This window comes from Leptopilina boulardi, unplaced genomic scaffold (assembly GCF_019393585.1).
Source record: "Leptopilina boulardi isolate dan_hultmark-lab unplaced genomic scaffold, ZJU_Lbou_2.1 LbouV2_222, whole genome shotgun sequence".
Lineage (NCBI taxonomy): Eukaryota > Metazoa > Arthropoda > Insecta > Hymenoptera > Figitidae > Leptopilina > Leptopilina boulardi.
The window spans coordinates 418,730-435,368 of NW_026137777.1; the positions used below are offsets into that span (position 1 = coordinate 418,730).

Genomic DNA, 16,639 nt, shown 5'->3' on the forward strand with positions numbered 1-16,639 from the left:
TAAAAAGTGTTGGTTACTTTTAAAGGGTGTAAAAATTGCTGACGAGCTACAAAATGAATTTGAACATTTCAACAAAAGGTAAGTTATGATTTTCAATTTAATTTAATTTAATTCAATAATTAACTTGGAAAAGTCAGTTTTTTATTTACTATCTTAAAATGGATTTTTCAGTCAATGATCATAATAAATTATAATAAATAATTATTTAAGTAAAATGTAAAACATGATGAATAAATTTAAAATAATTTAATAAACTGAATTTAAATTATTATCAAATACTTTAATTAACAGGTTTTTTTTTCTTTTTATTATATTTCATAACGTATTATTGTAACCAAAAAAATAATAATAAAAATAAATGAAAAACAGAAAGAAACTCTTTAACGACCATAATATAAATATAATATAATAATATAATATAATACAATATAATATATAATATATAATAATATAATATAAATCTTAGTAGCATTTGATTATTGATTGATGATTGATGATGATTGACTGATGATGATTGACCATTGATGATTCGACTATTGATTATTTATTGGAGCTGTTATAATTGTTTGAAAAATCTGTTGAAATACAGGAGATATAATTTTTTTAATATTTTTAAAATGGTTAAATTAAAATCATATAGTTCAATTGGTTGGTTTCGTAACCTATTATTTAATATTGAATTCTAACAAAAAATATATAAAATATTTAATTTATTTTATTGTCTCAACTTCTAAGTCTCTCAATTAGTTGTTAAAAATAAACTTTTAGATAATTTCAATATAATTTTCTGAATATTTTGTAACTTACAACCTAAATTCGTTTCTCAACCCGGCTACATTTTCTGAAAGTTCTTTCAAACAATTTATAGTTTCTCTATGGTTCTTCTTTTCAAATTCAAAAATTTCTCTCTTTAATTTTAGGTTTTTATCCGCTTGACTTACTTGGAAATTCAAAACTTCCAAAGCACTTTTGTCTACAGTATATATTTAATTATAATTATTTTCTGTTTATTTATGTTTATTTAATATTTATTTACTATATTACGAATTTTTAAATAAATTAAATATAGCATTAACCCTTTATTTTTGAACGTTTCGTATCCCTCTCTGAATTCCCTTTAATTGCTTCTGACTCATCATCACTTCTGTCACTCTCGGAAGAATCTAAAATATGAATAAAAATTATAAATTTTTACCCTAATTTATTGTCAATTGAATATTTTTTACGTTCACTATTATTATTTTTATTATTATTATTAATAAATAATATATTATACTATATTATGCAACAAATTTATAGTCCTTATTTTTTTCCCAAATCAGCCTAATTTTAAATTAAAGTTAATATATAAACTAATTAAACCCTATAAATGGTTTTGAAAAATTAGCTCTATTCTTATTTTATATAAGCTTCGTTTGTAACTACAATGTGTTTAATTTTTCAGTTTTTATGATGTTTATTTTTAAAAATTAAATTAAATTAATAAATAAATAATAAATAAATTATTAATAATAATAAATAAATTTAAATAATGTATTAAACAATTTTAAATTTAAAAGTTAATAAAAAAGTATAATATGGTTATTTATTTACGTTATGTCATATAATCAAGAATTATTAATTTAATATTAATATTAATATTACTGTTTAAATAGTAATTGAATTATATTTTATAATCACCCTCTAATTTTCTTTTTTGAAACTCATTTTGCTTTATTCCTGAAGGCCCGGGTAAAATTAATTTTTTTTCTTCTTTCGAGTCTAAAGCTAATATGTACAAGAAAAATATTATTTAATTGAAATAAAAATTTTAATTTCTAAATTTAAATTTTTTGGGTATAATTATTTTAAACTAATTTGTTTGTTTATAAAACAAACGGAGTAGACAAAAACCATTTAAAATAAATAAATAAATAAAAAACTATCACATTCTGTCTACAATAACTAAGATTAAAATCTAAATTTGATTATTTTATTAATTTGTTAAATTATAATTTGCTTAATTATGAATTTTTGTATTAAAAAAATAATTCAATTTAAAAAATATGTACCTCCAGAATTTTCAATTTTTTGAATTTGAATGCTTAATTTATCTTCTTCCATAAAAATTATATCTAAATTAATAAAATTATTTAATAACACCGTCCGACAAAATTCAACTTTTTTTTTCACACACGAAAAAATCAATGATTTTCAGAAACTAGGACCAAAAAAAAGATACCCGTGTCTGGCCGTTTTGCTAGATCAGGTTATTTTTTAAATATTGTTTTCTAATCTTCCACATTATTAGATCAATTTTGAATTTTAAAAATCTACCTTCAGATGTGTTCTCAGCGACCCCAAAAACCCAGAGATACGAAGTTTTATAAAAAATTAATAACATTTATAAATTTCGACCACCATATTGGATCCGCCATTTTGAATTTTGAAAACCCGACATAAAATTTGTAATCAGCAACTCCAAAAACCTTCAAGTAACAAGTTTCAAGTGAATTCGACAAAACTTTTATAAATTTGAAACGCCATATTGAATCTGCCATTTTGAATTTTAAAAATCTGACTTTAGATTCGTACTCAGCGACCTTAAAAACCCCTAGATACCAAGTTTTATAAAAAAGAATTAATATTTATACATTTCGACCGCCATATTGGATCCGCCATTTTGAATTTTCAAAATTTGACATCACATTCGTTATCAGCGACCCCAAAAACCTTCAATTAACAAGTTTTAAGTGAATTCGATGAACTTTTATAAATTTCGACCGCCATATTGAATCCGCCATTTTGAATTTTGAAAATCTGACATCATATTCGTAATCAACGACCCCAAAAACCCCTAAGTAACAACTTTTAAATGAATTGGTGAATTTTTATAAATTTCGACCGCCATATTGGATCCGCCATTTTGAATTTTGAAAATCTGACATCATATTCGTAATCAGCGACCCGGAAAACCCCGAGATACCAGGTTTGATAAAAAATTATTAATTTGTACAAGATTTCCTATCACCTTTCATTTAAGGGTTGTTTTTACCCCTAAAAGCAAAAAATGACCTGATCTAGCAAAACGGCCAGACACGGGTATCTTTTTTTTGGTCCTAATTTCTGAAAATCATTGATTTTTTCGTGTGTGAAAAATCGTGTCGGACGGTGTAATACTATATTTTTTAATATACTTAAAACAGAGGTAAAAATAATTTTTAAATAGCACTTGAAAATTTACATGTAAAGATTAAATTAAAATAATTATACCATCATTATTCAAATTTTTTAAGAATTCTTCAGGATCAAAATCTTTTTCGTCCTTGAAATCATTCTGAATAATCTAAATTTAATTTTCACATTTTATTTAAAATGTAATAATGGTAATATTTTATGTATATTATAAAACTATAACTAATTTGTTGAATTATAATTTTTTTTACAATTTATAATTTATATTTATTCAAAATTATTTTCATTTTCTTTATTCACACATTAACGAGCAATTTAATTACAAAATTTAATTAAATAAATAATAAATAATATATTTACGCATGTCCTTTGACTTATGAAAAGTACTAACAAGCGGAGATTTGTCGATGTGGATTACGGACTTAAAAATAAAGGGACAAAATACAAATAAAACAACAATTCAAATCAGACTAAGTCAAAACTATGAGAAGACCCTGATATATTATTAAGCTGCTCGACTCAATATATTGTTGTCTATCGCGAAATCTGAGAAACCGTTCATAGTCCCGCAGAATAGCTTTCCTATTTGCACAAACCGTATCCAACGATAGAGTTTTCCATGATTCCGACTGATCACTTCCCTCAAAAAACGCGCTTAGTTGTGAAAACCAGTTGGGCCTTGAACCGGGCCTCCCCAAAACTATTTCTCTAAGCTTCTCGAAACACTGCCTGGGAAACCTAGTATTATCCATTGAAGAAATTTTGCAAATCCAGTTCAGTGTAGCAGATAAAACTTTGTGAGAAAGATGAAGAGACCCAGTCTCTAGCCTTACTGCATAGATTGGTGTATTAACAGGCAACGATAAGAGACTCTTAATAAAAGAGAGTTGAACTCCCTCTATTAAATCTAAATGGTTAATACCCCATGTTTGGACACCGTACAAAAGAATACTCACCGCGAGACTCAAAAACAACTGTTCATAGGACTTCCAGGTATCCATACCAAGGGAATGAACAGTCCCCAGAATAGCCCCGACTGCTGACTTTGCCGCGCTTACAGATTTACTTGCCGCCGGGAGAAAAGAGCCTGATTCATTAAAAATTACTCCTAAATACAAATATTTCTTTACTACCTCAATTTTTTCTTTACCATATGTGAATGATTTGAATTTTTTAGCAGAGGATTTTCCAGAGCGTGTAAAAACAACAATTTTTGTTTTATTGGTGTTAACTATTAAATCGTTTTCCCTACAATAAGAATTCAGTGACGACAATATTTTGCTTAATTCAGTTGGGGAGTCTGCAAGGATAACATAGTCATCAGCATATCCCAACATTAATATTTTTTGAAATCTACTAATAGAGAGACCTCTGCATTCCCTTTTAATAAAATATTCCTCGAAATCACTAATAAAAAGTAAAAATAATAGCGGACTTAAAACCTCACCCTGTAAAACTCCCCTGGTAATTTTTACATAATCAGTACATCCATTTTGAGTTTTAATACAGGTAAAGGCATTCGAATAAAACTGAAACAAGATATTGATAATTTTCGTGCTCAATCCCAATCTTTTAAGTTTCATCCATAAAAGTTTATGTGAGACGGATGGAAAGGCACCCTTAAAATCAACGAACGCGGCATATACAACTGAACCCTTAGTGTTTAAATGAATTTGTATTATTGACATCAGAGCAAAAAGATTGTCCTGACAACTTCTGCGCCGTCTGAAACCGGACTGTGATTCCGGAATCAGATCGCGTTCTGTAGCCCAGGTCACAATTCGATCATGGATAATTTGTGTAAAAGCTTTTGGCAGACAGTTAACCAGAGCGATCGGTCTGTGACTCTCGGGGTTGTCAGTTACACCCTTTTTATGCAACATAATTGTAAAAATCTTACCCCACTCTTTGGGAATGGTTTCAGTGTTTAATATAATGTTAAAAAAATGTTGCATAAAAAATATCCAATTCTGCGGCAAACTTTTGTAAAAACCGTAGCTTATACCATCAGTGCCCGGTGCCCCTCCAACCTTACAACACTGAAGACATTTGGTAATTTCATCAGTGGTGATTGGCTTATCCAACAATTCATTTGTTATAATTGGGTTTGTGCAGAGTTGCGAATCAGAAACAATTGGAGGATAATTCTCTTGTAGAAATTCGAACCAAGTAGGAATGTCTATATCCGAAAATGGTGGGGAACGTGAATTCACCGAGTTAACAATTTTCCAAAAAATCGCAGATTGATTACAATTTGCTAAAGATTCGATAATCCTTTTACGATAATTTAATTTTTTGGATGTGACAATTTTGTTCAAATTTCGCTTTTCATTTAAATAAGCGAATTTGGTTTCCGCAGAAAAATCATTACACTTGGCATGGCATAAGGCCTTAGAAACACGCAGCTTACTTTGTTTGCATTCATCGTCAAACCAGGGTCTCTCTTTAATTGCTAAAAATTTATTACATGAACGTGATATGCCAAGTTCATTCGCTACCTTGATCCAACCGCGAGACTTCCCCTCTCCAAGCCATGTGCGAATGAAAAGTCTCTGCCCTTTTCGAATCGAAGAATAATTTATTCGTCGTGTACAATACCCCTGACGCCAAATGATGGTGGGGGAAAAACTTATACAGCAATACGGGTAGATGATCGGAGAGGGTCGCAATAGGTAGCACCAACAGATCACTGAGCAAAGGCAGGGCCACAAATGAGCACCAAATCAAATCAACGACACTAAAAACTTGATGTCCCGTAAAGGTATAGCTCGCGAGCGTGTCACTTAGTGAACGCCCGTTTAACAGAACAAAACCATTGGTTTACATATTCTCAACCAAGGTCCTGCCCCTTGCATTAATTGTCAAATCTAAAGATTGTCTCATTGAATCAAAGTTGGAGTTTTCGAAAATATCGGAGTTTAATTGATTTAGATTGGCGACACGACAATTGAAGTCACCACCCAATAATATTGGAAGATGTGGAAATTTATTTTTAAGATAAGATAAAATCATATTAAGATTGTCCAGGTATTGAGCAATATCAGAGTCGGGTGATATGTAAATTAGGCCCAGAATGAAGCAATCAGTTTGTAATTTAACTTTAACAAAAATATGGGAAGGAGAAATATCCAATACTGAAACTTTGTAAATTAATTTATTGTAGATTAATAATAGGCCACCCTTTGCTCTGCCAAATTTGCTTGTTTTGATTGCCGGGGAAATAATTAAATTAGTAGGAAATGACGTGACAATTTTGAGACTTACTTTTGTTGACCAAGTTTCAGAAACGCAAACAATGTCCTGCTCCTTAAGACAATTAAAAATATCTTGTAAGTTTTTTATTCCGTGCACATTCCAGAAAAGCACTCGCATTTGTTGAACAGGGGGGCTGGCTGAAGATGGGGCAAACTTAACGCGATTATTTATTGATTGCTATTTCTCAATCCGAAGCGCGGTATCGTTTGGATCTTGGTCAGATGAATTGACCCTGGCTGCTGATGTTGACGATGACGTGCTCACAAAATGGTCCAGAAGTCTTGTACCCGCCAAATTCTCGTCCCCCAAACGAGCGAAATTTGATTTTCTGCCTTTCTTTCTGGGTGTAATGTCAGAAGAAAGTTGACGTTTCAGAGACATAGAAGGAGTTTCTTTTAAACCTTTACCGATAGAATTTTGTTTCTCAGAATCCAGTGAAGATAATAGTGAATCAATTTTTTCAACAGGAACAATTGATCCATCAACTATAATTTTTTCTCCCTTTAATCTGGCATCAAGCCCAATACCCTTTAATTTGTGAACTTGATTCAACAAATTGCGCCGGTACAATCTCTCCTCTTTACTCCTATCATTAGTGATGGCAAAACCGGCTTTGTAAATTTCCTTCACTTTACCGAAAATCAACTTGACCCATTTGGCCGAGATGAATCTTATCAGAATAGGGCGTGCACCCTTATTTTTACCTAACAGGAAGATATCGTCCACGGCTAGCTCTGGGATTTGAAGACCCACTTTCGTGAATACCTCTAAAATAACATTGAGTAAGTTGTTATTAATTTTATCCGAGTCTTCCAGTTTAAAAAAAATCAGATTTTTCGCTCTAATTTGACTATTCAAAAAAGAAAGAGACTCCTCGATGTCAGATATTCTCTTGTCATGCGCCGTCGTTTTCGCGGTAAGTGATTCTACTGCTTTCGTAGAAACATGAATTTCCGAACGAAGGCCTTCGTGGGAGAGAGTAAGTTTGTCTATAGCTAAAAGAAGATTATTCCATCTCTCTTCATCGACCATTACACTCATGGTTAATTGATCACTAATAAATTTACACTGTTGTATAAATACTTCCAATCAATAGACAATTGATATTTGACAAAGACACTGAATAAAAGGCAACAAGGAAGGAATGAATACAAAACATCAGAGGCTATTCATGACTAGATAATGCCAAGAAATAAAACGATCAAAGTCAATTAATTTTAATATGATTAAAAAGTCAAACGCCCAAAAAAAAAAGTCATATCATAAGGGCCATAAGTAGAATTTCACTAACACTTGGAACATTAATCACAGATAAAAAACAAAGGGGAGAGAGCTGCACAAACATCTTACAATTGGTCAGATAACACAGATCAACAACACTATAGTCACAAAAAGATCAGCACAAAGCAACAAAAAAAAAATTTTTTTTAAATAAACCAGAGTAAATGCTCCTCATCCATAAACTGTGGGTGCACAGAGGAGTAAGACAGTAATAAACTGCAACAATAGTTAATAACGAGGCTTAAAATTATGTTCCGAGAGTAGACGGACAATATTTACGTCTGATCACCATGACAGCTCGATCAGCACTCTACCGTTGAATTATAATTTGATTAATTATCAATTTTTGTTTTAATTATTATTAAATTAATAATAATAATAATATAAATAATAAAATAAATAATTATTAAATTTATTATTAAATAATATTAAATTAAATAAATTAAAAAAATAAATCAATTTGAAAACAAGATGAATCTGTTTTTTAATTATTTAAACCTTTTCTGAATTTGAATTGACTGAATTTCCTTTTTTCGGTAAACCAAACTCAGGGACTGCATTGGATCCAAACCGTTGTCCTGGAATTAAACCATTCTCTAATACTATTTTCTCCAACTCAGTTAATTTTGTCGGTTTCAATCGATTCTTTATATCAATTCTTCTTTGATCTTCATTTGTAGTTACAATTCTTTTAAACTCATTCCAAGTCTGTAAAATTAAACATTTTACATATTCTTTGTTTAAATATGGAATATTGGTTAAAGTGTGATACATTATTAAAAAATCAACAATTTTTGAACATAAAAATTTCTCGATTTAAATTAGTATTATAACAACAATAATAATAAATAAAACATTGAATATTTGTTTAAAATAATAATAATAATATTAATATTAATATGAATATTAATATTAATAATTAATAATAATATAATATCTATATTAATAAAATCAGACTATTAATAAAATCAGACTTTTGTCTGTACATTGCTCCAAATTAATTTTTTCTTGCATAGTTTATCATTTTAAGTAGTAAAGATAACAAATATACCATAAATAAAAATTCTGTCTGTCTGTCGTCAATATTTTGTACCGGCACAACTTTAAAACGGCTCAACCGATTGAGGTGAAACTTGGCAGTGTATTCAGTCTTAACGTAACTTAAAATCTTAGCCATATTTGATTAAAAAATATTAACATGAACGAAAGTTATGACATTTTTTCAAAAAATTTAAAAAAATCAAAAAAATGCAAATTTTTTATTTTTTGTCAGATTGATTTGAAACTATTTGTACCTAATTTTTTCACATAAATACAATCAATTTTTTTATTAAATTAAGTAAATAGTCTGAATTTAAAAGTCTAAATCTAATTTTTGAATTTCCAATTTTTTTAATAACATTGTAATATAAGAATTCGTTATGTTCAACTTTTTATAAGTAAAACAATAATGTTTTTAGTCTGTTGGGTATTAAACGCAATCTTAGCTGCACACCAATGAAAAATATTAATTTAAACAAAAATATGACACTTTCAAAAAATTTAAAAAATTTAACATTTTTTATTTTTTGATAATTCTTTACTAAACGTTCTTTATTTAAAATTTTGTGACCAATTAAGTATGCTTTTAACAAGAAATTTTAAGAATTTTAATTTAAGAATTTTATCAGAATTTTAAAATTAATAATTGCAAATCTGAATATGAAATCAGATATTGTAAAAATAAAAAATCGAAAATTACTTTTTTACTCTTTGAAATTAACAATTATTATATTTAAATTACTATTATTATTGTTGAATATTATTATTATTATTATTATTATTATTATTATTATTATTATTATTATTATTATTATTATTATTATAGATACAAATTATTTTTACATATAATAAAACTAAATAAACTAAATAAACTTAAATATAATATAATAAATATAATAAAATTAAATTATTTTAATTCTATTAAAAGCAGTGAAAAAATTAAGGGGTTATACCTGCCTGAAAAATTTTTTTTTTCGATTTTTTTTTTTTTGCTTAAAATAGACTATAACATTCCTAGATTAATAATCAATGACGTCCTTGCACGAAAACAACTTGGAAATGTTGTTAAAATTATTTTTTCTGGAGCATTTCGGAAGCGTCATAATGCATAATTTTAATTTTTCCGAAAAAAAATGCTCGACGGAGCATAACTTCAGTGAGAAAGGAGCTGGAAGAGACAAATACGGCCACTGAGGGACAATTATATGGTGCTGGGATAGCAGAGTGAAGGTAAAAAAATTTTATTAACCAAATGCATGAGATTATTAAAAATTATAGTGTTGTGAAACTTCAAACGCGTTTTTCTCGAAACCATATTTTACAAATCGGCGAGCAGTAGAACTCGAAGAGTTATTGTCCGATTGAGCTAAAAATTTAACTGTAGCTTCTTAGTTAAATTATCTAGTGAAGTACACACGATTTTTAAAATTGATGAAGAGAATTTTTTTTTATAAACAATTAAAATCCATTTTTTTGGGTCAAAAATGCGATTTATTTTTATAATTCTCACAATTCTACAAAAAAAATTCTAAAATTATGATCATGTGTACTTCACTAGATAATCTTATGTAGTTTATGAAAAAAATTTTTTTGTGCTTCTAGATGACGATCCAGGAGACTTCAACTGCTCGCCGCGGAGGACTGCAAAAATACATTGCACTTTTTATGCAACCATACAGCCGACAATTTGTAAAATAAATTCGTAATAAAATTTTTTCTCATTATTTAAAAGTTGCTTAATTAAGTGGTATATTAGTTGCCAACGATTATTTAAAACTGTATTCACGAAAAAGCCTTTAAAAACATCCTTTTTTTAAGCCTCGAAACAGGTATAACCCCTTAAATTGAATTGAATAAATAATAATTAAAAATTTATAAAAAGATATTTTAATACAGGAGAACACGTATAGTTGGATGTAATTATAAATTTCAAAATTTATTAAATCTAAATATTATAACCGTCGAAGATGGGTGCGACAGCTAGTTAATAATAATAATAATAATGTAAAATAACAATAATAACAATGTAAAATAATAAGCAGAAAAAATTCACCTTTTTCCAGCTAGATGCATCTTTTACGGCACCACCTTTTATTGCATTTAGTTGATCACTCAATTTATTGAAAAGCTCATCCTATTTCATAATAAATTACAAAAAATGATTTTTTATTATTTCTATATCATTAAGAAGAAACTTACTGTGGTTTTCTTAAAACTGTTTCCTGACAATTTTCTTTGAGCTAGTTCCTTATGAGCCACCATGAATGCAACCATACATTTTTTTTGCTCTAGAGTACAATGTTTTTTTGCCTTTTCTGGTGCCATTTTAATATTTTCTTTTTAATATTAAATTTACCGAAAATCTGTCAAATTTTTATTTCGTCAAAAGACAATCACAGTTACATATGTATGTGTAGATTATAAAAATAAATAAATTATAGTTCGAGTGAAGTTGTACTCGATTGCGATAAGTAAATAATCTTTTAACCAAAAATATGGCAAACTATTTATTAATAGAAGAAATAGAGTTAATAAATAATCATGCGACAAGAGCTCTTAAAATAGCACGCAGGCATTTACGAGACACACAAAATCCTTTTGATTTACCGGAAAATGAATTCCGCAATATGTACCGGTAAAATAAGATTAGTCAATTATGAGATATTATATCTATGACAGTATAAATATTTTTTATGAAAACAATAAGATGTGAACAAAATATGATATGTAATTCACGATAGATTTAATCATGATTACTCGGATCTCAGACGCTTATTCAATATCCCTGAAATTTCATCATATTTTATATATACTGATTTACTATTTTTATACAAAATTCTTAATAATTATATCGATTGTCCTGAGATTCTGTCAAAAATTAATTTTTATGCTCCATTTAAACACCTTAGAGATCGCCCTTTGTTTAAAACAAATTTTCATAGATCAAACTTTGCCAAAAATTCTATTTATGATAGATTGTCCGAAGAGGCAAACTTATATTGTAACAATTTGGATTTTTTTAACTCTTCGCTAAGTAATTTCACAATGTCTTTGCGCAAACTTTTTCTTTTTGATAGTAATAACAACGCTACCTAGTTATAGTTATTTTTGTTATTCGGTTTTTAAGAAACATTATATTTTATGTTTCATTATTCTTAGTACTTCGGTACGAAAGGGCTAATTTTTCTTTCTTTGTAAGCCCGTTTACATGTAAATAAATAAATAAATAAAATAATTTAATTTATCTAATAATAATTTTCCATTTTATCTTTTCAATTTTTATATTAATTTTATATTTATTAATAGATATAAATTCCTAAAAAATAACCAAACAATAATTTAAAATTAATTGCTGCTAATTATTTTTAACTATATATAGTTCATGAATAAGTTTAAAAATTTTTTTAATTTTAAGTAATGAAATTTGTTTTTCGTTAATTTTTTAAAAAATATATTGTAATTTTTTTGACAATAATTATAGTTTATCGAGAATTGCGGCAAGAGATTTTATCAATCAACTTGTTCCTTTTATGCCTGAAACGCAAAGAATTACTGCTATCTCATCTCCCATGAAGGTTATTTGATTTTCTTTTTAGAAATAATTTATATTTTTTTTATTTATTATTATTTTATTTTTAAAAAATTATATTTATTATTATTAAATCATTATTTCATTTTAATACGACACTTATTTATTACTTAATTTCAGATACTTGCAGTTATAAATTTCCTAGCATCTGGTTCTTATCAACGCAGAGTAGGGGTTTCTTATCAGAGTTGTATGTCTCAAACATCCATTAGCAAAGCTCTACATGAAACTTTAAATGCTCTCCATCAAGCAGACAATCATTGGATAAATTTTCCGCGAACTGTAGGCGCAATGCAAACAATACAAAGAAGGTTATATTCAATGGTCTGTTACTCATAATATTAAAGTATTGTAATAACATATATTCACCTGACTAACAATGATATAGTTATATGTGGATGACTAGTAAAAAGTTTGATTAATGCGTTTTTTTTTATCAATTTAACCTAATAATCGACATGCTTAAAGACTCGTCAATTTTTATGATTTTGTGACTTAGATTTCTTTTTAGATTTTTTGAAAGATTCGGTTTTCCGAATGTTGTTGGTGTAGTGGACGGTACACATATAGCAATATTTCCACCTGAAGGCTAAATCGAAGAAGCGTACTTTAATAGAAAAGGATTTCACTCGCTAAACTCTATGATAGTATGTTTGTTTTAAATAGTTAAGGGGAGGGACGGGTGAAATTTCAACCCTTCGATATTTTTTGACAATTTTTCCTGACATTATTACTTAGGATTTAAATTTATTCTAAATTATTACAATTAAAAAAAATTTGTTGATTTTTAAAAATTTATTTATTTAAATAATTAAAATTTTTCAAAATCCATAAGATTGATTGTTTAGAATAGTAAAAAAAGGCTATAAAAAATTCGTCAAAAAAAATGTGGAAGAAGTTGAATTTTTAAAGTATTACAAGTAAAAATAAAGCGAATAAAAATTGACATTTTTCAGGGGTAATAAATTTTTTTTAATATTTTTTCAATACCAAAAATAATATTGAATTATAACAAATTAATATAAGTACTTTTTAACTGATTTACAACTTCGTTTATTTTTAAAAAATTTGCTTTTTTGAAAAAATTTAAAATTTTGAAATCCCATGCGATTGATTGTTTAGAATCATGAAACAAGCGTTAAAAAACGGCAATCAAAATTAGTAAAAATTGCAAAACTAGTTTGAATTTTTATTCAAAAAATTATCTACTAATTAATTTTTTTAAATTTTTTGAAGCATATTATAATTTTAAATACTCAAATTTATAAGAAAAATAATTTACCACTCATAAACAATAAAAATTTAGATGGGTTGAAATTTATTTACCGGTTTTTCCCCTAAAAAAATTTTAAAATTAGACAAAATAGAAATTATCGTCTAAGAATGATATTAAAAATCAATTGATGAATATCTATATAATATTAATAGTGTTTATTAAAATTAAAATTTACAGTAATATCCATATTAATTTATATTATCTTTCTGTTAATTTTTAAAGGTTTGTGGTCCTGACAATGAAATTTTATTCGTAAATTCAAGATATGGGGGAAGAACCCATGATGCGAGAGTTTATAGAAACTCAGCATTAGCTGCTTTTATGCAAGAAACATATAATGAAGGACTTAGAAACTTTTGGCTCATAGGTTTTTTAAAAAATTTAATTTTACCTTTCATAACGTTTTTCAAAATTATCGACCTATATCATAAATTTTGCAAATTATCACTCAAATAATCAAACTTATTTTAAAATTATTACATCAAAATTGTGCTGAAATATTAAGGCAACATTTATTGTGTCCTCCGCTTTACATTGCCTGACAACTGAGTATATAATAAAAAATATATAATAATTAATTAATTAATTTTTATTATTATTATTTATTATTATTACGTATTATTTATTTGTATTTATTTAATTAAATATATAACAATAATAATAATAATAATTAACAAACTATGATTTCCTAGCAATATATCTCTAACAGCAATGGATATTTTAGGATATCCGACGGACATCCTAGTCGTATCCGAAAATTAAGATATCTCTAGGATATCCATAGGATATCAACGGATATCCCTGGGAGATCCTATGGATATCTAAATCGCCCGATATTTATGGGACGTCTGTAGGATATCCTGAATATCCGGATGCTGTTAGGGATTTAAATAATATTTAGGTTATATTGCTGAAAGATATAATAACCTTTTAATTAGATGTCGTTCAATTATAGAAAGAGTCATAGGAATTTTGAAAGCGAGATGGAGATGTCTAAGGAAAGAAAGGGGTTTGCACTACGATCCAGTTACTGCTGGTATAAATAACAAAATTTTCATATTTGTAATTTTCTGATGGAGCTGGATTTAAATATTATTTATAATAATATGTATAATTATAATAATATATATTATAATATTATAATTGTATAATCTTATATAAAGTATAGTAATATGATACTATAATTATATAATAATACATTTCTAAAATTAAACATAAAATATATAGGTTTAATTGTTAACATGTGTTGTGTTCTACACAACATATGTAGGCAATATGGAATACCAGATCCAGCATTACCTCGTAATGTTGAAGAGGTAGAGGACATCGACGAAGAAGAAGATAATGAAATTGAAGACGGAGAAGATGTCCGAAATAGTATTATTCAAGATTTCTTTCAGTAGAATATTTTTTAATTTGATGAAATGATTATATTTAAATTTAAAAAAATTACATTTTGTTTTAGTTTTAAAAAAAATTTAATAATTCTAATAAACTTTGTAAATGTATGTTTTATAATTTATTATAAAATATTCCCCTTGTTTCCAATTACTCTAAATTACACCATTCTAATTTTTTTTTTAAAAAGTGTATTCTAATATTTTTTTTTGTCAAAATAAATAATATATTTTTATAAAATGATAAAAAAAATATATTTTGTTAAAATATATAAATTATTTGTTGTGGAAAAGATCAATAGCTCTAAAAAAATTTATTAAATAAATAAATATATGAAATATTCGTATAATTGTTATAAAATTTAAATCAATTAAAATTTATGATTTTTAGAAAAATATAAACAAAATATTTTTTTGAAATTATTTAATTTGAAATTTAAATTCTTTGACTTAGTTCACAGTAAAGAAAACAATGAAGTTTTCACTTAAGAGCATTTGAACCTTCGTGACGTCACAAATCATGGCGCATGACACGCAAACTTCTCAGGTATGTGAAAAGCACAATTTTGAATATTTTTTAAAAAAACCTTTTGGAAAATGTTCAGAATAACATAGACTCTGTCTGTTATATGCGGAAAATTCAAAATTTTGCGTTTAAAACGTTTTTTAAACAATGTTAAGGTCACAAATCATGGCGCATGACACGCAAACTTCTCAGGTATGTGAAAAACACAATTTTGAATATTTTTTAAAAAAACCTTTTGGAAAATGTTCAGAGAAACATAGACTATGTCTGTTATGTGCGAAAAATTCAAAATTTTGCGTTTAAAACGTTTTTTAAACAATGTTAAGGTCACAAATCATGGCGCATGACACGCAAACTTCTCAGGTATGTGAAAAACACAATTTTGAATATTTTTTAAAAAAACCTTTTGGAAAATGTTCAGAATAACATAGACTCTGTCTGTTATGTGCGGAAAATTCAAAATTTTGCGTTTAAAACGTTTTTTAAACAATGTTAAGGTCACAAATCATGGCGCATGACACGCAAACTTCTCAGGTATGTGAAAAACACAATTTTGAATATTTTTTAAAAAAACCTTTTGGAAAATGTTCAGAGAAACATAGACTATGTCTGTTATGTGCGAAAAATTCAAAATTTTGCGTATAAAACGTTTTTTAAACAATGTTTAATTTGGTTGTCACAAGTAAGGAAAAATACACGAATTGCTTATATGTAGGCATTGTTTAAAAAACGTTTTAAACGCAAAATTTTGAATTTTTCGCACATAACAGACAGAGTCTGTGTTATTCTGAATATTTTCCAAAAGGTTTTTTTAAAAAATATTCAAAATTGTGCTTTTCACATACCTGAGAAGTTTGCGTGTCATGCGCCATAATTTGTGACCTTAACATTGTTTAAAAAACGTTTTAAACGCAAAATTTTGAATTTTCCGCACATAACAGACAGAGTCTATGTTATTCTGAACATTTTCCAAAAGGTTTTTTTAAAAAATATTCAAAATTGTGCTTTTCACATACCTGAGAAGTTTGCGTGTCATGCGCTATGATTTGTGACGTCACGAAGGTTCAAATGCTCTTAAACAAAATAAAAGCCTGTCATTA

General features: G+C 27.2%; 2 protein-coding genes and 1 long non-coding RNA gene across 8 annotated transcripts in view; 1 reads left to right on the forward strand and 2 right to left on the reverse strand.

The window, feature by feature from the left end:
• The window catches only part of LOC127279688 (uncharacterized), a 281,690-nt gene that overhangs the window by 37,135 nt on the left and 227,916 nt on the right, over positions 1-16,639 (reverse strand). The window lies entirely within an intron of this gene.
• LOC127279695 (uncharacterized) lies at positions 485-11,249 on the reverse strand. Of its 3 annotated transcripts, none has more exons than XM_051302231.1 (5): positions 10,951-11,249; positions 10,805-10,885; positions 8,209-8,418; positions 1,077-1,163; positions 485-575 (listed from the first exon to the last, which is right to left on the reverse strand). In XM_051302231.1, the coding sequence occupies exons 1-4, from the start codon at positions 11,074-11,076 to the stop codon at positions 1,080-1,082; spliced, it is 501 nt and encodes a 166-aa protein (XP_051158188.1). In that variant the 5' UTR covers positions 11,077-11,249; the 3' UTR covers positions 485-575; positions 1,077-1,079. The 3 variants fall into 3 exon arrangements, with proteins under 3 accessions (XP_051158188.1, XP_051158186.1, XP_051158185.1); XM_051302229.1 differs by having other exon boundaries at positions 491-973; XM_051302228.1 differs by having other exon boundaries at positions 491-1,163.
• On the forward strand, positions 12,496-15,124 carry LOC127279701 (uncharacterized). Its single transcript, XR_007842670.1, has 4 exons — positions 12,496-12,664; positions 12,852-12,987; positions 14,572-14,652; positions 14,844-15,124. It is a non-coding gene; the product is annotated as an uncharacterized LOC127279701 (long non-coding RNA).

Excerpts from the sequence above, each read along its gene's own strand:
- LOC127279695 (XM_051302231.1), bottom strand. The coding sequence starts at position 11,076 with ATGGCACCAGAAAAGGCAAAAAAACATTGTACTCTAGAGCAAAAAAAA. Across the intron at positions 10,886-10,950 it reads ACAGTTTTAAGAAAACCACA|GATGAGCTTTTCAATAAATT; the intron begins GTAAGTTTCTTC and ends ATTATGAAATAG. Across the intron at positions 8,419-10,804 it reads ATGCATCTAGCTGGAAAAAG|ACTTGGAATGAGTTTAAAAG; the intron begins GTGAATTTTTTC and ends TTAATTTTACAG.